This window comes from Caretta caretta, chromosome 9 (genome assembly GCF_965140235.1).
Source record: "Caretta caretta isolate rCarCar2 chromosome 9, rCarCar1.hap1, whole genome shotgun sequence".
NCBI lineage: Eukaryota > Metazoa > Chordata > Testudines > Cheloniidae > Caretta > Caretta caretta.
This window is the reverse complement of record NC_134214.1, coordinates 81,660,186-81,684,727: the sequence shown is the minus strand read 5'-3', so window position 1 is coordinate 81,684,727 and position 24,542 is coordinate 81,660,186. Positions and strand designations below refer to the sequence as shown.

Here is a 24,542-nt window from a genome sequence, read left to right as displayed (position 1 = left end):
AATGTAGGGCTGGAAGGGACGTGAAGAGGTTGAGGCAGGATTAAGTCAACATGGACCATCCCTGACAGGTGTTTGTCCAACCTGTTCTTAAAAACCTCCAATGATGGGGCTTCTACAACCTCCCTTGCAAGCCTAGTTCAGAATTTAACTATTCTAGTTAGAAAGATTTTCCTAATATCTAACCTAAATCTCCCTTGCTGCAGATTAAGCCCATTACTTCTTGACCTACCTTCAGTGAACATGGAGAATAATTGATGACCATCCCCTTTATAACAACCCTTAACATATTTGGAGACTGTTATCAGGTCCCCCTCTGTCTTCTTTTCTTAAGACTAAACATGCCAACTTTTTTAACCTTTCCTCACAGGTCAGGTTTCCTAAGCCTTTTATAATTTTTGTTGCTCTCCTCTGGACTCGTTCCAATTTGTCCACATCTTTCTTAAAGTGTGGCACCCAGAACTGGACAAAGTACTCCAGTTGAGGCCTCACCAGTGCCAAGTAGAGTAGAACAATTACTGCCTGTCTCACATGATTTTCCTGTTAGTACACCCCAGAATTATATTAGCCTTTTTCACAATTGCATCACCTTGTTGGCTCACATTCAACCTTTTCTGCAGTTGAGCAGATTTTCCCACTGTTTTCCCTCTTAAGTGTTTATGTTCTGGAACACTTGGTTGAAAAACAAACCAGCAGGAGACTCAGTTGGTCCAATGATTAGGTCACTAGTGAAGGACTTAGGAGACCTGGGTTCAAGTCCCTGTTGTGCCCAACACTTTCGGTGTGACCTCGAGATGGAGATAATTGTACTTCCATGCGTCACAGGCTAAATTCATTAAAACTTGTAATGTCTGTTCATGTACTATGGTAATGGGGACTATTTAAATATCTAAGATAGCTAGACCCAGCCCAGACTTAACAAGGAGGTTGCTGCTGGGGACAACACACTCATAATATTCCTATTTTTCATTTTCTGTTGTCCTCATTCTTCCTGTCGCCTTCTGTCTCTGGTTTCAGTACAGAGGGGAAAATGTCTTTTTCTCCAGAAAGGGAGCTAATATCTCTCAATAAATTATGATACGATAACCTTAGAAGATCTGGTCTCTTGCCTTGAAATCCTGAGCCTGTCCAGGAACTGAAGTTCGCTGTGAGCTACAAGTGTCACCAGCCTGGCTAGTAGAATCAGTATTGGTGTTTTCATTGTCAATGCTAATTGTTCTGGAGAGGTGCAGGCAGGCACGTCTTGTATATTGTATTGGCTCAGGTAATGTATCGGCTTGTATGTATGTGCACCAGCCAGTTTATAATGGTCACTTTTGAGTCATTCAGTCCTGTAATTCTCCATTGTTTGGTGAGTTTGTGTGTGTGTTGGATGATACTTTGAATATGCCAATCTATGAAGGGATTCATTCTAAGCCAGTAGCACTTGAGACGTTGAGTCAAATTCAGCCATCATATGAACAGGTGCAACTTCCTTCGACTTCAATGGGAGATGCGTCATTTTACAGCAGGGTCTATTTTGGTCTGATGTGGTTGTCCTCCCCAAAATGTCAGTACATCCTGCTCAAACTCAAGACAGGAAAATGAACCCACGATTCCTGCATGGTGATGCAGAGATCTAACCACTAGGATGCTTCTTGCATCTCTTCAATAAACTCCAATCCTGAGACTTCCAGGGTACAGAGAAGTAAACTGTGCAGACAAACTCTGCTGTGCTGGCCTCTTAGATCTGGACTAGGAGTTGAACTCAAATTCCTTGCATGGCAATGCAGATCATTACTCACTAGGTTGCCGCTCATGGCTGAAATAAGCTATAACCCTGAGAGTTCCAGCAATGTGACAGTCTTTTATTATCAAAATCTAAATTCTCTTCTTTCTCATTGTCCAGAGGAAAACACCAGCGGGAATTTCTTCAAAATGCCATACATTTGCCAGCTTTTCCATCTCCTCTCTTTAGATAGATTCTCCCTCTGGAATAAGCGGCAGAACTGTCTCTCTGCTCTACTGTTTATTTATGTACTTTTCTTTTATTACGTAGCCCTGTTGACTCTTGTCAGCTGACTCCACAGACATTCTGGCTTTTAATTTCCAGGTATTAAAGTTGTCAATGGAGACAAGGAGAAGCACGAAAGTATCTGTTTAACTTGGCCCCCGGCCTGTGTGCCTTGGAGTGCCAGATAAAAGAAATTTTATTAGGGTTTAGTTTGGCCACACAATGAGAAACTTTCAGACCCTTACTGGCTTCCACCAAGTGTTCTCCTTGTGTTTCTGTCCCATCTACAGCAGGGGACTGCATCTGGGAATAGCTCTGTCTGTCACCTAAATCACACTGATGTTTGAAGAGAGACTTAAACAGTGACATTTAATATTCGCTCCCAAGCCAGAGAAATGATGAGTTTGATCTGAAGTGAATTCTGTGATTAACCATCTATGGCAAATTGAAATGCAATTAACTTTCAGAAATGTTCCTTTCATGCAAAATGCATGTCCTAAATTAAAACAATCCAGAGGTCTTTACATTTTACCTTTTAATGCTCTAGAATGAAATGTCAGTAAATATAGTCTTTTCTTGCTCAGCAGGAGGGAAATGCACATATGCTTGGAATATATATTGTAGTGGTAGGCTGCAGCTTCCTTGTTCTGACTGTCCTTGAAATCTCATTTGCTACATAGAAACTGCCACATTGGATCAGACAGTTGGTCCATCTAGTCTGGCATCCTGCCTCCAGTAGTGGCCAGTACCCATTGCTTCAGAGGAAAGCAAAACCCCTCTTATAATTATGCTCCGAGTCAATTGTGCAATGTTGCATGGGAGGGAAAAATCCTTCCTGAGCCACACAGGTGAATAGTTTAAGGCCCAAAGCATGATGAGATTTAACTACTCATAGTATTACGTAGCTACAAATGTTAATAATGGTTCATACAATGACCTAATCCTGTTAAAATTCAGCCACAGTATTTACCTCAGTGAATTCCACAGGTTGACCTTTAGGTTGGCTGCCTAAAGAAGTATTTTCCTTTATTGATTCTGCCTTCACTAACCTTTACTTTTAAATGACCTCTTCTCCTATGAAAGAGAGTAGAGAGAGAGTAGAAAGAAGGGACTGGTTAGTTTTCACTATGCCCTTCATAATGCTGAATATCTCAATCAAGTCCAGTGGGGAGGACTGTGTGGGGAGGGTGAGTTCCACCTAAAATACATTTTGAAATTGGCCCAAGACAGTAACATCTTATACAGGGACCAATACAAAAATTCTTGAATTTGTGCCTGTAGGAATTTGTTACATTTTGAGAAGGGTGGTGGTGGAATCTGAACACTGCCATTTCCACACTCAAAACACGAAAAGTGCCACTTTTCTCAGGTGCAAGTTTGTATTCAGTGCTAGTTGGGGAAACGTTTGTTTCACACCCACATGATACACTTGTGAGACTGTGCCTAGCTCACATTACACACTCAGTTCTGGGCTCCTCTGCACCAGGAAGATGGCTACAAACTGGAGAGGTTTAAGTGTAGAGCAACAAAAATGATTAAGGCACTGGAGGAACTAACTTATGAAGGAAGATTAGAAGAAAGCAAATATATAGCTTGGCTAACCAGTGACTCATGGGGACATGCTAATCATGCCTTCAGGCTTTCTTTCTACAGTGCCCAAACCCTGGTGCCTAAACCCTCTTTGTAAATTGTAAACACCCACAGAGGGAGTTGATAGGTTTATAATTAAGGGCCTGTCTACTCTATTAGTAGAAACTTGTCAAAGGACCATACTACAAAACACTTGTGTCCTGTCCCAATTACAATATAGTTAAAATTTGTAGAGAGGATGGGAGCTTTACAGGGTTAATACTAGGTCATATGACTTGACAAAAGACTTGGACAAGTCCAGGTTAGCTTGATAATGTGACATGGTTAAAATATGGTTAGGTCCCTCCACACTACAGATTTTTACTGTATTCTACCTGGTCTCCTGGCATGGTGAAGATGGGCCTTGAAAGTAGTGGGATGAAACCAAGCAAAGGAAAGTTTAAGTTGAATATTAGGAAATGTTTCCCAACGGTGAATGTATTAGGTTGGGCAGGGAGGTGGGGGAGGCTGTGCAGACTATACCATAGGGGACAATCTTGCACTAGCTACAGGGAAGTGGACTAGATGACTGAATAGGTCTCTTCCATCTCACTCTTCTGTGAACCATTGATTCTGGTTTGAAGGTAAAGAACAATTAAAACACCCCAAGAAGTGGAAGCTCATTACTGGGGCTGTTTATTTTTCTGTAAGAGGGAGCCAGTTTCTAATGGCTCAGAGCTCAGTGAGGAATGCATGAGTGATGACTGTAAGAGTATTTCTTAGGGGCAGGAGACAACAGAGCTCTAAATAATTGAGGACTCCCCAGGCTTGAGGTAGAACACTCATTCCCAGTGCTGTGGAGCTGTTCACGTTGCTCTACCCAAGCACCTAGTCTTAACCAGGTAAGCCTCTGTGGCCCTTAAAAATCCTGGATGTGATCAGAGGCCTTGTTTAAGGAAAGACAAGCAACTGAGCTGTGCAGCGGCAAGTCCACCAATTTATGCCTGATGCTTACATCTTGTAATAATAATAAGTGAACTGTGGAGCCTCCTGATAGCTTTTATAGGGACTTAAGGAGACACTTTTCCAGAGTAATAGTAGGCATTATTTCATTGAAAAAATACCAGAGGCTTTAATCACTAGGGTTGTTTTTTCTCTAATAGTTGTGAGTCTGGTTCAGAATTTGCTTCGATGAATGAGTGAGCGCTGTGCAGTAGAAATCCAATACTGCTTTCCCTCTGGCAGGATCAGTATCTCACTGGTCAAGTGGTGGAGAAATTTGAAGGGTTACAGTCAAAAATTCATGCTTTTGAAACAATCATAAGGTACCTATCTATTGGCTGGACAATAACCAAATGGAAAACAAAGCTAAAAGGAAGCCATAAGAGGACCAATTCACCACTGGAATAAGTGATTGCAGTTGTTTTGGCATCAGTGGAGTTGTGCCTGATTATGCCAGTGATGAATTTGGCCCAACCATCTCAAATATACAGCCAACTCAAATGAAAGGCTCTGGCACAGGCTCCCCCACACCCAAGATGGTCAATTCCCACTGAATACAAGGAATAGAGGGCTGAGAGGCAGTGCAGCATACCATAATGAGCACAGGAACCAAGAATATCTTAGTTCTAGGGACTCTTGCCACTGCATCACTGTGTGACCTTGGACAAGTTACTTAAGCCAAAATTTTCACTGATTCTGAGTGGTGCAAATTTTGGATAGTCCCAGTCTGGGTCATTGCACTAGGTGCTGTACAAACATAGAGATAGGTGTAGTCGCTACCCCCAAGAACATACGTACGAGTAGCAAAAAGAAAAGTCTTCAGCTGTAATCACATACATCAGCCTGGAGCAACCTTATCTCCCACCTCTATTCACCAGAAAACAGGGTGTGGCACTAGGAATTCTGACCGACCCTTTGGAGCCACTTTCTCTGGGTGAGCAGTGGCCGCAGAGCAGGGAAGATCCCAGGGCTGCATATGAAAGCCTTCACTGTGCAGCTGTCTCTCTAAGGCTATGCCTACACTGTAAGCGACAGCTGTGATGCCCCCAGGTCAGGAAGCCATACTCGAGGAGAGCTAGCCTGAGTATAGATAGTAGTGTAGCCATGGTAGCGTGCGTGAGAGCAGTGGAGTCTTAGCCATGCCGACTCTGTACCCACTGGGTTCGGGAGGGTTTGTCCTCGGTCCAGCTAAGCTGTGCTGCCGTCGTCTGTGCTACCAAGGCTACGCGACTATTCATACGCAACCGAGCTCTCCTGGAGCTAGTGTGACTACGGCCACGTGAGCTGGGAATCACAGCCCTAGCTTGTAGTGTAGATGTGGCCTAAGGGTCGCCATTTCCTACGCTCCTTCCCCAGACACATCATATCTGAACAGGAACGCCAGACGCTGCCAAGCGCGATTGTTTGGTCTGAACCCTGTGCGCCGAGATTGCCTAAGACCGGCTCAGGCAAAGGCACAGCCCTCAGCGACAGGAGCTGGATGCTGCATCTCGGAGCCTGCAGCACATCAGCTGAGACCCAGTCAGGTGGGGTCAGGGTGCTCAGCCAAGATTAGCCCGACTAATTGTTTCAGAGCAACCGAGCGTCATTAGATCAGACAATAAAACCCCCATACAAACCCCATACCCAAGCAAAAGCCAAGCCTGCTATAGATCTTAATAATAACTTGATTAAAGAGTCTCCAGGAGGATTTTAAAGCAGTGCTTGGTGCTGGCATATTAATGTTACAAGATGAAACCTGACACTCTATCCTCATCCTTATGTCCCACACTTCCTCGAATGCTGATTTAGATGTAGTCCCTCTTTTGCTCTCATAAAGCCAACGTAAAATGCTTCTGACTTCAGAAATAGTTACTTGTCTAACAGGATTCCCAGGCCCAAGGTATCAAATTCAGCCTCAGTAAACTCTTGACACCAGCAAGTAGTGTTGCCAACTTTTCAACTTGACAGAGCAAGCAAATGCAAGACAAATAAACAGTGAGATTTCGGCAAAAAATAATAAACGCAGCCACCCTGGTTTAGAAAACATGCTAAGCCTTTGAAAGATTTTGGGTAAGAAGAGGATGACTGTTTGAAATGGGTCCAGGGTAAATGTTTTTGATAGAGAGAGATACACAATTAACAAGGGTGACATTATCTCCCCCACTAAACTAACACTCTTCTCTGACCTCTCCAAGCCATTTGGAGAATATTACAAGTGCTTCTCAGGGATGTTTTTCATGTTACGGGCGTGTAGGATCAAGGGATGACTTGTCCTGAAATGAAAGGATGCCAAGACCTTCCATAATTAATATCTAAATGAACATACCACTTGGGCCACAGAGATTCTGCAAGATAGTTTAAAAAAAGAGTCTGGCAAAAGGATCTTCTCAGCTGGGGTGAACTTCGAATGTTGAATGGAAAAACAGGCCAAGGACAAACACTCCTCTGTCCGCCATGAGATTGCTGGAGTCCTGAGAATGAGGTGGGTATGGATGCTGCTTGCTGCAGGCCTTGGCTCTAGATTAGATTAGATTTCTATCCAAATGCCCATGTGTGGACTGGTTGACACAGGAAGTACCTGGTCTACAGTTACAAATGGAATACCAAAAAAGATCTGGATTTAGAAGACCAGATATCCAGCTGGGGATATTTAATTGGAGCATATATTAAATGAAGTCAGTGGAATTAAACCAATTGACACTAACTCAGGATCTGGTCCAGTGTCCAGTTCAGAAGTTTTATTTGAGGCTTGAACCTTTACAGAGCTGGGCTGGAAATCTCACAAGAATAAATTCACTTCTGGGGTTTCTAATGTGTTTGCTTCTGAATGGCAATGCCATTAGAGAGCAGCCTGGCATGTGGGAATTTGGTGCTTCCGATGTCTACTGAAAACCTGAAGGGGCAGGAAAGAAAAATCCACCAGCTACTCATCTGAACACTTCTGAATCTCAGAAACAAAAAAGTTTCATTCAAACATGATTCTAAAAAAATGGGCAAATATCATCAGGGGAGGGCGGGTTTTATTTGAATCAATGCATCCACCCCTTGTGTGCATGTAGACACAGAACTTTGTGAGGATGCCTGCTGTCCCTTTTTAGGTACAATATTGGGTCCTTAATTCTCCCGCTGTCCTGCAGAATGAATTCTGCTGAACACACTGAGTTCCTTTCCTGCAGGACAAGCGGAATTTGAAAGCTTACATCAGTTCTGCAAGGATAACATGAGCCTGCTCTGTAACTTTTATCACATATCACAGACTGAGTCTACTCCTCCGAACGATAACTGGGACTTCATGGAGCTGAAGTGTGAAAAGCCAAGGCAAGCTTCCGTCATCCCTCCTCTCTGTCTGTCTGTCAGGAGCAAGTCAGTAGTCCCTCTCAAGTACTGACCGTTGCGCTCCGACTGTGCACTCTCTGAAATGAGCCTGCTAACACTATACAGAAGCAGTGCAAGCTTCTCCCGATATACCACACCTCACAAAGAAGGTCAACTGTGTTCTGTGGGGAATTGTAGAAAATACCATTGTAGACAAGCTGTGTTGAATTTAATAGGGAGAAGCCAAGTCAATAGGGTTCTATCTGTCTTAGATACTACAGTATAGGTCTTACAGAAAACTCCAAGCTGTTTGGTTGAAATTCATTGTCAATTCCTAACTAACTGAACAGAGAATGAGATCCTTGCCACAGATTCTTTTGAAGAAATCTGTAGCAGAGATACTATTCTCTATTAGATTCTGTAGGCTGACTCCAAAAACCTATATAAGGGTTAATATTTTCTATAGGACTTTTTTTATAAGAGTGGAGATGGAAAAGACCTGTTCAGTCCCCCAGGCATGCTCCCCCCCAACAATGCCTGATTGTTCTTTGCAGGGAGATGCAGAGCAAGAAGCCAAAGGCTGTTTGCTTTCTGAAAAATACAATTCTAGTGTGATCGGTTTTAATGGCCTTTGCTATGAGTGGACAAACACCCCTGTTCCACGTTGGCCCAATCCCTATGTGGAACCCAAATCTGCAAAGACTGATCGATAGGCTCCTGATAGTAGCAGACGGGAGAGTGAGAGGGTGTTGGGGACTTGAGTGGGCGACCGTGGGAAGAGGGAAGGACAGGACGAGGGGATTGTCATGGAGAAGGAAGTCTGGAGATCTTGGTTCTGAAACACATACAAGCCTTTTAGTGCTTATCCCAATTTTCTCATTTTTTCATCACTAGTGTTCTGGAAAGATCCATCTCATCCTTTACGTCCACAGTAGGCTGACATAGGTCTGGTAGGCACTGACATATTTATAAGGGCTTTTCCTCTGCTTGTCTCTGGTACTATAAAGTTTGGCTAGTTCTCGAAATTGTCCCACCCGTAAATAGGAACATTAGAAAGAGGCAGGGAAACGTTAACATACTCTTAATATATTCACTATCCTTATACTCCCATATTATGTTTGCCACTTGCACCACATTTGTGGTTAGACCCTGAAATAAACCAACTTTATTTGAAAGCCTGACCCCTCTTTGAATATGATGATTCAGAAGCATGAGGCAGCTTCTCCTTTGGAAAAAGAGTTAATTTGATTAGTGGCGCATCCTGTGCTGAGGTTGATGAAATTGGTTTTCGAGCTTCATCAGACTAATTAATGTTCACACTGTGAGCAGGGAAACACATGTATGAAAGCCCCGCTAGAGGAACAGCTTTCTTTTCAGAAGTCTGGGACTGTGTTTTATATGCAAACTGGTACCTCTTTTCTCTATGCTGTGACCAAAACTGAACTGCGCCTCTTCAGTTTGAATTAAGAACATCCTCTTTCTGTTGTAATCCTGAAGCCCCGAGCTGCTGGCGCTGCAGACTAAGTGTTCCATTTGGAATCAGAAGCTTTTTTTTTTTTTTTTACAACCTTTTCTGGACAGGACACTGACTCCAAAGAAATGTTCCCAAAGTACTCACGCTAGAGCCATAATCCCATAAGGCCAGGAGCGGATTTCCAGCCTCTTCAAGCTTTTCATCTCATCCGATGTCAGCACCATCCCGCTATCCGACTCGCTCTCCTGTACAGTGAAAGGAACGGGACATCAGTAACATGGTAACTGCAAAGGACAACACTGCAGCTCTGCCGCATTCACAGCAAGCGGGGAAAAGCGTGATGGAGAATTTGTACTGGGCAGCAATGAAAGCCACCGGAGAAGGAAGAGCAAAGGGGCCAGTTCAAACACCAAGGTCCAGCTGGAGTCTATCCTTCTCTCACTTACTCTTCTGAAGCATTTTTTTGTGCTGTGATAGGGGCCAGACTCTCAGTCCTGCAGGCTGAATTCCCTCATTTGTCCACAGAGCAGGTGAAGCCCAGGCAGGAGCAGTGCCAGGTTTCCTCATCCCTGGAGAGGCCACCCCTACGTGGGGTTGAGGCTCCAAGGCCAGTCCAGTTACTGGTCCCTCAGGCACTGACCGCCAACAAGGAAGTCATTTGTAGAGGTGATTCTTTTTTTTTTTCTTTAGGTACACATTAGTGTACTCGGAGCTGGAGTGAGACCTACCAACACATTCCACACACAGCACCAAAGAGTCTTCACATGGGCATTTGCCAAGCTGGGTTGGACTCAAATCAACAACCTACAGCACTAACGCTCTGTATTATGGCCCCCAGTCAGCAAAAGCACCGGCACCCGTACTTTAAAAACTCACCTCTATACAGCAAAGCACTTAACAACACACACAACTTTCAGCTCTTCCATAACGCCCACTGATTTTGAAGTTAAGTTCATGTTTGTGTGCTTTGCTAAATTGGGGCCTACGTTACCATTCCGCTTAGCCATCTGGGCCCCTTGGTACTTTTTGTTTGGCCTTTGAAAATTTGCCTTGTTTTTATGGAGTTAAAAATGTTATTGATCAGTTTTAAAACGGCCATAAAATGCAATGATATGCCCAGGGCTCAAATAATGTATACAGACGGAAAGACATTAATAGTGAGGGAAGATTGTGTCAAATAAAAATAGCAAACATAACTGACGATTCTTCTTTCCTATTTTGGCTTTCTGGTATCTTAAAGAGAAATTCTACGTACACATATCACAAGAAGAAGCTTTTTGCCATTTTAAACTTGAAATCTGTTATTAAACATGATGTAGGGGTACCTTCTAGATTGTGGAGCTGAAATCTGAATGAAGGTTTATAAAGTGCACACCCATTTATAGGTCTCCTGAGATAAACGCTATCTTAAATACCTTCTAGAATTGCTCTCCCTATTAGAAACACTTCTTACTGAACTAAAGAAACTGTAAGTGTGGTACCAGATTAGACCACACGAACTCCTTGCAAGGAGTATGGCACAGTAAACATAGCTTGCAGGGCTCCTTCTTTGTACTCAAGTGGACAAAAAAAAATCTTTCATCTGTCCTGCGGAGTTGTGAAGTTTAGGTCTAAAAGATAAAGTGGTGTTAAAATAAAAGGGAGGGGGCTCTGATTCAAAAGCTATGATTGTTAATTATTATTCATTTTTATTATCTGCACTAAGCTTATGTCTAGAGGCCATGAATAGGGCCAGTTTGCTAGTGCGCTAGGTTCTGCATAAATTAACAGGTAGACATGGTCCCTGTTCCAAATAACTATAAAAATTTTAAAAATTTTAAATGAAAACAGGTGGGTTTTTTGAGGGTGGGGGAGAAATTCTTTACAACTTAAATACTCCCCTTCAGTTCTGAAAAGTGGCACCAACAGCAGCTGTGCTGTGTACCTGAACCAAAAAGGGAAACTAACTAGAAATGGGAATGAACCTGTGATCAGTCTGCCGTCTGAGGAAGTGGGAAAGTGAACAAGTGGCATTCAGAGCGAACAGAAAATCAGACTGTTCTCGGGGGGTAGTAACACAAGTCAGAAACAGTGATTGTTTTTATTTTTTTAAATTTATGGGGTGAAATCCCAGCCCCACTGAAATAAGTGGCAAGGATTTCATGCCAGGTTTATATTTTAACAATAAGTGACCCCATAATTTATTTTTCAACCACATATTTATCTGAATTGCCGCTTTCATAGTATCTTTAAACAACTACAAGAAAACGAATTAAAAAACTACAGGTCACGAGCACTAATGCAGGACAGATGTGGTTGTGCCCTTTGAACTATTTGAAAGACTGACCTAATCAGTATTAATTCCTTTGGCATTTAATGCACTGGCACTAATCCTTGTGCACTCAGTAGTAAAGCGGATGACACAAGGGCTATACTTATCTAAGATATCCACTGCAATACAACTTTAATTCTGCCATTATTTTAATGTCACCCTCTTTCCTATATGTAGGAAAAATAGTACCACCAAATATGTACTGATTTTAGACATGCCCCTCATGATGAGGTCTTTGGAAAAGGGCTGCAGATGCAGGCAGTTGGGCACCTATTTGTGAGAGCTGTCTGTCCAGTGAAAGTACTTGTGTGATACAGAGAGACAGATCTGTAGAGGGAGCATATAGCAGCTCACAGGAATTCTTACCCTACAGATCCCTAAGACTGTGGAATAGGGATGGAGGTCTAGAAACTGAATATGGCAAAGGAAGAGGAAATAACAGGCAACAGTTCTGCACTGGCAAGAGGGTGGACTAGAGATCTGCTTTCTAGGATCAACTGTAGATGGACACCTCACCCTTCCCAGGAGAGTATATATTCATCAGTTGGAGAAGAAACTCCCTGCACAGGGGACCATGCAGGCTGGGGAGAGCAAGCGAGCGTGAGAGCACTCCCTGCCTGGGAGAGCATATGGGCCATAGCAAGAGACAAAAATGTGTGCATCCTCCCTGACCTTTACTTGCTCCACAGCCTGTGGGTGCTCACCCTCTCCCTCAGCCAGATGTTCACCTGAAGGCTTATTGCTGTTGAGTTTTTGAGCAGACAGGGGTTGCCCTATGGTGCCAGTGGCTCTGACTCTAAGGCAGGAAGCATGGGGAGAGATTATACTGAAGTTCACAGGGAGCTGAACTACAAAAGAAGCTCTTGAGTTATTTTATATGGACGGAGAAGAGAGACAACTAGGTGCTTTGTGACCCCAGAAGAGGCCACGTGAAGTTCCTGGCACTGAGCAGAGCTGGAGTAATCATGCTTTTAGCCTCCATGTGAATTGCTCCATGAAACAAAGTGCAGGATCCCCTTTGCCCTCCTGGATCCAGGGCCAAATCCCCATTGGGGTTTCTGTCCCCTCTCCCAGAATGAAGCACACACATGCTCCAGAAACTCTTTCAGTCCCTGATGACAGCAGGCCTGCAAACCTGCTGGAAGGGGATGTGTTCACCTCGCTTACCTCATTCATTACTTTCTGCTTCTCCACTGGCACCTCATCAAATGTCTTCACACTCAGCGGTCTCTTCTTACTGTTATTACTGAAAAGGAGAAGGGTGAGAGATCAGCACACAATCATCAGCCTTGGCTGGGATGATTTAGTTGGTGTTGGTCCTGCTTTGAGCAGGGGGTTGGACTAGATGACCTCCTGAGGTCCTTCCAACCCTGATATTCTATGGTTCTATGAACCATTCATGATGACCCTGTAACTTTCCTTCTTTCCCAAGTGGCTGCTGACCTGGCTCTGTAGCTCAAACAATATCCCTGACCCGAAGTGAGGTTCCTTCTTTAGATTTTCTTCTACATCTTGTAACCAGTTAGTAGGGCTCCGACAAGCAGCATCCATATATGAGTTATAAATGAGACCCCCCACCCTGGAGCTGCTGACAAAATCCACACTATCAGGACTTCAGATAAAAAGGGACAGTGACATGGACAACCCATAGTATTTTAAATGATAGGATAAGGGCTAGGTTCTGGATTCTCTTGGCCTACCAGGGGAAAGTCGTATGGCCATACACCACCATCATTAGCAGACATCACAAAGGACAGGACAGGGATATATATATGTCCCCTCCGTTTCCTGATCCTTCTATACGGATGGCAGACCATGGTCAATGCTGGTGGGAGCGCAAGCTGCAACACCTTAAGTGCAATAGCAGTTGCGGTGTACACTTCCACTGCACCCAGTAAGGCATGCCAGCTGCCTGCCTCCTCCACACACAGAATGCAGCGCCCGTCCGAGCCAGTCTGCGTCCCACAGGACAGTGGCTTCTAAAGCCGTTAGCCAATCCCAAGAGTTTATTAAATACAAAACACTGAAAACCAGTTAAAGAGCCAATCAGACCTAATATTTATTAAAGCAAAATGAGAGCAGGGCCAGAACTGGAAGCTTTGCAAAGTGTTATTATAACGCCCCAAAACCTTGGTGGTTCAGATAAAAGAGAGGCTGGATCCAACTATCCCTAGCTTTGTTTCTGAAAAACCCAATGTCCAGCTTTCTTGGTCCATCTTTAGACAGGACCAAAGTTTAAGGCACAGAGGGAAACTCAGTGACACTCAAAGCAAACCCCTCTTCCCCAGAAAAGTGTTCAAAGCCAACTGATACAAGCATGTGGGGGACTGAAACTGAAATCACAGGAGTGGGAGCTTCAGGAGAGGATGGTCCATCTAAAACACATGGGATTGAAAGCCTGCCCTAAAGGCAGCCAATGTGGCAAATCACTTTGGGGAAGGGGCAGGGGTCGGCAACATGTCTTTAGACGGACACAAGTGTCCATCCATGGTAAAATTTTTGAGGTCCGTGGGGGGTGCTCACCTCAGGCGGCTCCCCATCCCTGCTGTTGCTGGTGGAGGCGCGGCCAGGTGGCTCTACACGCTGCCACTTCCCCTCTTCCCCCACGAGCGCTGACTCTGCAGCTCCCAGCCCATTGGCCAGAAACCACGGCCAATGGGAGCTGTGGGGCCGGTGCCTGCAGACGGGGCAGCGTGCAGAGCTTCCTGGCCATGCCTCTGTATGAGCCTGAGGGGGGTCATGCCGCTCCTTCCGGGAGCTGCTTGAGGTAAGTGCCACCTGGAGCCGGTACCCCTGAGCCCCCCTCCCGGGCCCCAACACTCTGCCCCAGCCCTGATCCCCTTCCTGCCCTCTGAACCCCTCGATCCCAGCCCACAGCACCCTCCTGCATCCCAAAAACCCTCATCCCCAGCCCCACCCCAAAGCCTGCACTCCCAGCTAGAGCCCTCACCCCCTCCACACCCCAACCCTCTGCCCCAGCCCAGAGCCCCCTCCCACACTCTGAACCCTCATCCCCGGCCCCACACCAGAGCCTGCACCCCCAGCCTGAACTCTCACCCCCTTGCATCCCACCCCCCTGCTCCAGCCTGGAGCCCCCTCCTGCACCCTGAACCCCTCATTTCTGGCCCTACCCCAGAACCGCACCCTCAGCCCAGAACCTGTACCTCCTCCCACACCCCAACCCCCTGTCTCAGCCCAGAGCCCTCTCCCATCCCTCGCCAATGTCCGTCACTAGTCCAGTAATTTTGTCAAGTGTCTGTTGTGCAGCATGGTGGTGCTGACCCCTGGGAAAGGGTTTCAAAAGCAAGAGCCCTCAACCAGGGAAGGCCCTGCCCCTAGCCTAGTGCTGACTGAACCCAGGAACCATAAGCAGACCTGTTCCACTCCACCATAAATGCTGGTAGGCAGAGAAGACAATACATATGCCAAACTGTGGTGATCCATGCACTTACCTGCAGGCTTACACTACTTTCCAGCTTTGACTTTCTTAATTGTCTAGAGTCTTAACTTGAAACAAAAGTAAGAAAGCAGTGTCCGTACCCTATTCCCAATGCACTCCAGCGATTAATGCAATTGCTCAAGTTTTCTTCCACTGGGCAGGTCTTTGGGTTAGATTCTCCATCAGGGCATAATGTGATGTTCAGTGGAATATAGTCTTTACCATCCTAAATAATTAACAGAAGAAAGAGAAAACCAGTCAGGAAGTCAGTTATTCTTCCTGATGTCCTGGACATTATTGGCTATCAAGCTCTACTGGAACTATTTTCTGAGCAGGGCTCTGCACTACGAAAGCCATGTGGCTATTTGTTTTATTTTTGATTATTTCTTTAACGCAGTCACGAAGTTCTTTGCAATACACTAAATCCAGTGTTAAGGGCTTTGCTCAACATTCACTATCCTGTTGTCTTTCCACAAGGCAAATCTTTCATTTTGGAGAGATCCACTATGAAGAATGAATGAAAATTCCAGTGCTGGTTGCTCTTTGTGTAGATCCTCCCTTGGAGGCATCTGAGCACTAGCATTGCTTCATCAATCATGACAGCAAAGTGCAAGACCTCCAGGTGCCCTCGCATTCTAGGTCATCTTTTTCAAGCTTCTTCCCTCATAGCAACAACAGCTCTGCCGATGGTGCTAATGCGTCTGCTTGGAAAACTAAACTTTTTGAGCATGCAGCAACATTGAGTGATCTCTGGCTTGGGGGACACCAAGATGTTCACATCCATTAGAAAGCAGCTGGCTTTACAGGGATCCCCTGTTGCATCCTGGACAAACCTTCAGCCGATTATTTCCTACGAGTATTATTTATTATTATGCCCCAATCAGCCTCAGTTAAGTTGGGCACTCAAAAAAGAACTAGATAAGTTCATAGAGGAGAGGTCCATCAATGGCTATTAGCCAGGATGGGCAGGGATGGTGTCCCTAGACTCTGTTTGCCAGAAGCTGGGAATGGGTGACAGGGGATGGATCACTTGATGATTACCTGTTCTGTTCATTCCCTCTGGGGCACCTGGCATTGGCCACTGTCGGAAGACAGGATACTGGGCCAGATGGACCTTTGGGCTGACCCAGTATGGCCGTTCTTATGTTCTTATAGGGTCTCTCAGTTAGGCACGCAACTACATTTTCAATGTCTTGGCATCTTTGGTGATTTCCATGGGCTCAATGTAATGGGACTCAAAACACCCAAATCCATGTTAAAGCCCCATGTTTATGTATGGGAAAGGAGAGACCCAGACCCAGACCCAGACCGCATGTGTGGCTATCGCAGAGCTGGGAATTTGAAATGACTAATGCCTATTTATAGCCTATGAGCTTCTGTTCAAATTGAGCAGTTGCAGCTAATGACAGCCATTCCTTATTATTGCAGCCTTAAACCACTTTATTTCCTGTGCTTTCATTACAGCAGTTGCCACTGCATCCTTAATATAATTCAGCACCTACCTAAGTAAGCTATGAATTCTCAGCAGCAAGTGCTAATTATTACAATTATCTGTAGAAGTGGCTCCTTGTCTTCTTAAATCCATTTATCAAAATTCCCTTCCCTTGATTTTAATTCTGAGGCGTAATTAACTGCCTTGTCCCTTATCATGATTCCTGAGTTCCCTTTAATTTCCTTTGCTTGCAGCATAAGGCTCACAAACTCTTCCCAGCTTTTGCACATTGCAAAACAAGTGTCTTTCAATGTAGCTTCCCTGATTTATGAGTTTCCAAAAGGGAAGGGACCAGCAGAGAGAGCTTGATTTCTTCTTATAATGGAATTGACAGTTACATAACGGAGGTGTTGGGGTTTTTTTAAATGGAGAGAAAAAAGTTGATCTAACTATTATGAAATTGACAATTATGTAATTGACTCTTTGAGCCTTAAATGGCTTCATTTTGAAGTTCCTAAAAGTAACAATGAGCTTAAATACAGAGAAAAATGGGGCCGGGGGGTGGGGTGAGAGAGAGAGAGTTCAGACCAATTGTAGGAAGAGAACTATGCTACTGGCAGTTTGCAGTGTTGAAAACTAATTAAAATGTTTTGTGAGATAAAGAGCTATTGTTCCTCTAGGGGCAACTAAGCCTTTTTAAAATCAATTTACTGTAAGTTTCTGCTAGTTGTGGATGGATAAACGTCTCATTTTCTAACCCAAATCTCCTTTGAATATGTAGCATTTTCCACTCCTACCCTCACACCAATAGCCGTTTTCACTGTGTTCTTTGTGGTGATGTGAAGTCATGTCTTGTATTGGTGCTTAACCCTGGGATATCATCTCTGCACACATACGACAAACCAGTCGCACAGCTGTACCTGTTGCACGTTTGCCTGGAGGAGGTCTCCTAAGCGTTCAACCAGCTCTGTGAAGGTGGGCCGCTCTGTGGCAACTCCATGCCAACAATCCAGCATAGTCTGGTAGCTACGGAAAAACACATGGATTTAAAGAGAAACTCAGTCTGTGTTTCCAAACCATTTCTTTGTGCTGCGGCTTGTCTCCATCCTCATCTAGATGACTTCCCACCTGATACCTCCAATAGAGGTGACAAATCAGATCCCTGTGTTCAGAAGCATTGCATTACACTCCCAGTCATGTCTTTTCACTCCATACTTGTGTTTCAATCAATTCTCTAAGTTGTTTACACTGAGCTAGTTTAACTTTGGTCGCAGGCCCTGCTGATGTGGCTGAAAGCAGGTTACAATTACAGCTACATAGACACTCCCACAAAACTGGAAATCAAACAAATATGATAGTTCCTTGAACTGAGATTTCATACACCACAACTAGCCTGAAATGATCTATTAACCCCTTTGCCCTATCGACGGCTTGGCCCTACAGTTGACTTGATGGTTTGTTGTTATTGGTCTATGGTGTCAGGGAGCCTGGGGTAGGCACAACCCCAAAATTTAATAAATGGGGTACAAGAAAGACAATCTGACAAACCCTCCCCCCACCTCAACACACAAATCAAAGTCCCTTTTACGATGGTTAAATTGTCTGTTGTCCATGGCCGGGAGTAGAACTCTTACATTTCTGGAGTGGAATATTCTGGCGATCTCATCCGTGTTCCTTCTTTGAGGCGGCGGCAAAAGTCCTCATCAATTTGCACTCCTGGGTATGGTGAGGCACCTGCAGGCACAGACAGAGAGGGTGACCTCAGCTGGCTTGGTCACTGTCCATCTGAATTCAAAACAGCAATGGTGATTGCTGAGCATTCCAGCCTAGCTGGAAATTTGGAGCCTGATCCTAAAAGGTGCTGATGCAATGGAAGTTGCTGGTGCTCAGAATCTCTCGAGATAAGGCCCTTTGACTGTAGAAATAACATTGTGGGCCAGATTTACAAAAGAGATTTGAATTGCTTAAAACGCTTATGTGTCTAAGTCCCACTGAAAGTCATCTTTAGGCTCTTCACAAAAAATACATGAATTCTAGGTCCAAAGCCAATTGCATCCATCTGCTAAATATCAGCCCTTCATGATAATAACTTCAGCTAAAGCACTACATTGTCTGGCACATTCTGATGCTCCTAAAGGATCACAATACACATATATTTTCAGGGATGAGTGATGAAACCTAAATGGGTGTGGAGGTTCAGCTCAGTTCACAGTAGCACCCAATAGGACTTTGTTCTAGAAATGTCATTAGAACAGGAACTCCCTCTAGCTTCTGGTCAAGTTGAGCAATACATTCATACTAAAACCAGGGTCAGAATCACCCAGAAATGAAACATAGCAGAACAAAAGCAAAATGCATGTCAGTTTCATGCCTTAAATAATCTCCTGGGTTAAGAAGAAAGGTTCCTTCTAGTTTACCTAGATACATTCTGGTTTCAAAGTAATGCCCCATTCAGTCCCTGTGACATCCATGGAACTAGCTGCTCAGGTGAATAAGGCTGGGGGGTGCTATAGGCTTTTAGCCATGTGACACAAAGGCCACGGGAACCATAGGTCAGCTAAATCCCACCCCGCCCAGACATGCAACTGAACTCTTCTTCCTCTTGTTCAAGCCAAGTTAGTGTTGCACATGTTGGGCCGAATCCTGAAGTCCTTAGACAAAACTTCCACCGAGTAATGACCAAGAACCCTCAGAGTTTGGCCCATTATAAATACAGACGGGGAAAAATTGAAGGTTAGGGTCCCCCTGGGAACTGGTGGAAAGAAAATAGTTTACTCTTCCCCTAAGAACCTCAAGTACTTCAGCTTCTGCCTCTTGAGATCCCTGCATCAGACCTAAGTGGATTAACCTTTCTGGAGCCAGAGGGCCGGGAATACATCCCTGTGGGGTCTATCAACAGCCCTACTGGTGAGGTGGAGGAATTGGTAGAGGTGCAAGGCTCTCACTCCCCACTTGATGATCTCATGCCACTCGCTCAGGACCAAAACCCCAAGCAAGGTTGCTGGGCAAGGCCCAAACCCTTGTTACGTTAAGTTCCGATTGGCTAGCAGATGAACCAAACACACTGTAGGTAAAATGCATGGAAACATGTCTGTGTCAACTCACCACATTCCCCTTGTTCTCATTAGAAGCCTGTGAGGCCATGCCTCCAATAATGACATCTGTACTAATGTGACCAGGAAACCAAGGCACACAAATAAATCATGCTCCTTAATGCAACTGTCAGGGCAAGGAGAGTATATAAGTGAGCTGAGCTGCCCTGTTTTAGCCCTTGTTTTCCCTGTAGAAGTTAATTCTATGTCAGAACAGCAAGCACAGCAGAGACACGCTCCTGCTGTGAGAAATGTTCATTTTCTTCCAATAGCACCTAGGTTTTCACCCCTGTTTTCTGTTTCAGTGTGAATGTAATACTAGTTCAATTTGCTGGTCTGACAGCCTGGAGACGGAAGGCCTTTGTTTATCCACAGAACAGGGAAATCACAGCCCGCAGCAGGGCAAACTCCCCATTCCACCTCCTTGCTGTTCCCTGTTTAATGTGCCTCAAACATAACCCGGAAGAACCACTTCTAGGGGAATTCTGTCTCCAGGCCCATCCAATCCTTAACCTCCAGCCAGGGGAGGGAGGCACTTGGTGCCAATTGTGACTGCATTTTTGGACGTAAACGCAGTAGGAACTGGATTGCCGCCACCAGCTTATTTCACATGGGTCGCCCAGCAGCCATCCGACAGAAAGAGTAATCCTCATTTTGTCCTGTTTTACATAATACAAATCATCTTCAGTGCTGTTCTATTTCATGCACAGACACAGGGATGGAGACTCTCTCTATATATGGTGGGACGCATCCTATTCCCTCACTGAATTGGAGAGTGGGAATTTTCAGCCAGCTACGGCCTGTTGTGTGGCATTTGTGATTGAAATTACAGCCAAAGACCACATACGCAGATTGCAAAGGGACTCAGAGACCCTTCTGGGCTGAAGAGGACTATAAATTAGTGGGTATCCCTCCCACTGGAGTCAATCTGAGTTGCGCCTGCTTACACCAGAGTTTAAATTGGGCCTAGAGCTCTAAAAAGGTCCCTAGTTCATTATTAAGGATCCAGGCCGACTGGGTGAAATTCAGTGTTGGAACAAAGTCAAGGGAACTATGATAGTGGAGTAGAAGCAAAGGTCCAGAAATCAGTGGGAGTTAGGCACCTAAATATCTCTGAGTATCTGGGCCTATGAGCCTTTTTGGACATCATAGATTCTACAGCCAAGGCCCTGTAGGGTTCTCTAAGGTTTTCATCCATCTGGGGGGAAAGAAAAGGGGTGTGAGAAAGAGGCTGAGTTTACCTTTAAAAAGCATTCCCATCCCTTCCCTGAAAAAGAATATGAAATTCGCCTTCTCCTCCTAGCACCTCTGAATTCCCTCCTCCCCAGCAGAGGCTGTAATCTGTAACACAGCCATTTCTTTTCATAGTCTGGCATCCCTGAGGCTGGCCTGAAGAGTTTGGAAGAACATTTAATCAGTTTTGAACAGCAGGGATTTAATGGAATCTGAATCTGGGTCCAGCTCTTGAGGAATCTGTATGTGGTTTACTTCCTATAACATTCCTGCCTGATCTCCTGTTTTCTTCAACCTTGGGAATGCCATCATTTAGTGCATGCTTGTGGGCGGGAACAAGCCATGCAGAAATATTAGAAATTGAGAGAGTACCAAAAAGTGACTATTCCCCAAATAATTTAACTGCATGGGCCTTGCCACTTGAACCCTGATATCATGCACTGCAGGGCTGGCACTGTGGAAGTAGCAAAGAGCTCACTGAATCGGCTTGGAAGGCAGTCTATGGCAGCTTAGAGTCACTTGGCCACAGTTATCTGAAGTCCTTTGGTCTGTGAATGGGGACAGAAATCCCATCAGCAATGTCACAAAACAATCTGTTCTTGGGTTTCCCTGGTTTTAGTTGAGTTGGAAATATTGTGAGATTCGTTTCTGTTGTGCATCTATAGTTCCCTTCCCAGTTTTGTCTGACATCAGGACTAATAAAAGTCATAATCAGAATGATAATGTTTAGCTTGTATGGCAATGTAATGCCGACAGACCCGGGTCGGTGGGATCAAACCTGGGACTTCTGGAGCTTAGTGCATGAGCCTCTACCAGATGATCTAAAAGCCAACTGGCTGTTAGCTAAGCTATAGAGCAGACTCATTAATTGCACTCTAAGTGGTCTCGGTGCCACTAGATGGGCCAGAACACCACACCCAGGAGGTGTGTGGGTTACAGCAGCACCTTTCATCCACGGACCTCAGAATGCTTTTGAAGTCTTTAGAGTATGAATTAACTCGCTTACCTGAAATAGGTAAGAATGAATATACCTAGACTGAGACATACATTGGTATGCAAGTTTTCTGAACTTCGACCCTCCGAGCTGTCATGCTAGCTGAACTGTCCATCTTCACACAGTCCATCTTATACTTCATACAGGGCAGCTCTGAGGACTACTAATGCCGGTCTTCAGTATCTCTTAGACTGTGGAGTAGTTTCCCAGGAGAAGTGGGTAGAATCCCATTGCCTGGGAGATTTAGCCCTAGCGTGGACAATACACAGGAGAGCATGCTGCAGGCAACAAACCTGCATTTGTGAAAAGAGGGACTACATGACCTAGAAGTCCTTTTTCAACTCCGATTTCTGTGATTTGACACTATTGTAAGCAGAGACCTGTCCACCCAGCAGATTTTCACATGGAGGAGCCGCATATGGCTGAGATAGTGATGAGTCATCCCAGCTGTTTTACGCTGCAAGTTTAGTACATTCCAGCATGCAAAAGAGCAATCCAAACAGACCGAAAGTCAGCTCTGCTTTGCTAAACTGCACTGGCTACCTTATGCTAATTGTCCCTGCAGCAGAGTTTATCATAAGGAACAAGGCCTTGGTGAAGTGCTGGATCATGAAGGGCAAGATGAAAGCCATAGCCTGGTAAGTAAGCGCTGTGGACACTGTTAGCCTAAACAATTTTGGACTATTTGGGGTCATTTCCCTGTTTTTATTTACATACATTGATTGGGGCTTGTAGGAGGTGGGGAGTTTCACTTGGTCTGAAAATCTCAGCTACTCCACCTGGTTATAATGTGCAAAGTGAACCCTCAGCATTTGAAAGCTTGCCATTCTTGGGCACCCACTGTAGGACAGTGGTAAGAGAGTGGCAGGAAGGCAGGGAGGAGTGATTCTTGATATGCAACCTTTTGGCCAAGGTTGACCTCCTACCAAGTGGGGCCAGCTCAGAGCTCAAATGTATGGAGCAAAACACTCCTGCACATCATTATGGTGCATCTGGACTCTGGTATTGGTGTAATAATTTGGATTGTGTCTGCTAGGAAAGGCTGGGAAAAATGTGGGTTCGGATGACATGACATTTCCCTTGGGGGAATTCTTCTTCAAAACATTCAAAGATGTGGCTTGCATTGGATATTAAATAACCCTCTTTTTGAGCTCACTTTTATTTTAGTGGGCTAATAAGATGCTGATGTTACATTACCAAATGCTGGTTGTTTACATAATTACCTTTGATTGCTTTTTGAAACCCCGCAAATTTAAATTCCAGGCGAGACTGACATTCTGTAATGTGCCATGTAATTGATTTCAAAATACATTATCTGCCACCAACTGTGCTGACCCCATTTAAATAATTAGTAGCAAAACCAGCTACAATATCAAGATAAGCAATTCTTCCTCTGCAGGTTCACCTGTGCATCAACAGAACTAATGCACTCTGCCTAGCCTTTCAGAGGAATTTTGTAGGGCTTTATTTCCCGATTCAACTTTTGGCCCTGACAGGACCTATGTCCAAACCAAACTGCATTTTTTTCTAGTCAAAATCTTTCTTTTTAAAAGGTACGGAATCTGTGGGACCCAGTAAAAGCAGTGACTGTGGATGGGAGCCAAAACATTCCCTGCAGCAAAGACAAATAACGTTCTGTTCTCTGGACCTCAATGATCTGTAAAACTTTTATATAAGAGGGTTCAATCAGTGACAGAAACCCTTAATTAAAATTTATCATGTGAGCTGCAGATGTGACTAGTGCCAAACCATGGACATGCCTGGATGATCCTTTTGAAAACCCCTCTTAGGGAAAACAACCGGCTTTTGAATCAGTGCCATGGAAAGAGGAAAGTGGTTTGTGATCTACATCATAACAGGATTATAGGAAGTCCTAAGGATGGACAAATCGTGGTGTAATTTAGTGGATTCCTCTGGCTTCAGAAAGGACAGTCTAAATTTATGTTACTTTCAGACTGTTTGTTTTAAGTGGCCCCAATTAAGCAACTTAATTGAGAAAAGGGGCTACTTAAACCAAGCAGTCTGAAAGTAACTTAAATTTATTTTTAAAAGCATTGTAAATAAAAACAGAAGAATAAAAATCTACTTATTGAATTTTGTTATTATTACTCTTGACTTTCATTTGGCACTTTCTGTATTAAAAGGCCAGTGAACAGAATTTCACGCCTGTTTCAACACCACTCTTGGGAGTGGTTGGATGTGTTTCCAGCCCAGCGTCATTGGGGCTTCCTGAAGCATTTGTTGCCATTCACCAACAGCCAGTTCACTTGGGTCTTTGCAGATACCCCCATAGCGTGACTGTCCCCATTAATTGTGTCTCTACATGCTAATATACTTCCCTCGGTCTGCTGGCTGGCTGCCACAGCTGGGTCATGTAGAGTTCAAGGATCTGAGTTCTAGCCTTCCTCTCACTGTGACGTTCCCAAGGGTATGTAGCAGAATGACCCTTGTGAAGCCCCTAGGCAGCCATGGATGTGTTACACTACAGCACCATAATTCTAAGTCGATACAAGGGCAGAGACATATCCAGACTCTGGAGAAAGCAATAACTCCTGGTCCTGACTTTAAACAGTGAAGTGTCTCTTTTGCATGTTAATATAAACTACAGATGAACCCAAACCAAAGCCAGAGTTCCAAAACACTCCTGAGCTTCAAGGAAGTTCAAAACAGGTTCTGAGCACTGCGGCCAGCGCTCAGTCTCCATAATGA

The 24,542-nt window shown here is 44.5% G+C and overlaps 1 protein-coding gene across 2 annotated transcripts in view; it reads right to left on the bottom strand.

Annotated features, from left to right (window-relative positions):
* Positions 1 to 24,542, bottom strand: part of LOC125642670 (vascular endothelial growth factor receptor kdr-like) — a 184,419-nt gene that overhangs the window by 7,323 nt on the left and 152,554 nt on the right. For both annotated transcript variants that reach the window (XM_048864348.2, XM_048864349.2), the window contains exons 25-29: positions 18,149 to 18,248; positions 17,435 to 17,540; positions 15,184 to 15,308; positions 12,811 to 12,889; positions 9,477 to 9,577 (exon numbers count right to left, since the gene is read on the bottom strand). In XM_048864348.2, coding sequence (XP_048720305.2) covers positions 9,477 to 9,577; positions 12,811 to 12,889; positions 15,184 to 15,308; positions 17,435 to 17,540; positions 18,149 to 18,248 — 511 coding nt within the window. The remainder of the gene's footprint in view (positions 1 to 9,476; positions 9,578 to 12,810; positions 12,890 to 15,183; positions 15,309 to 17,434; positions 17,541 to 18,148; positions 18,249 to 24,542) is intronic.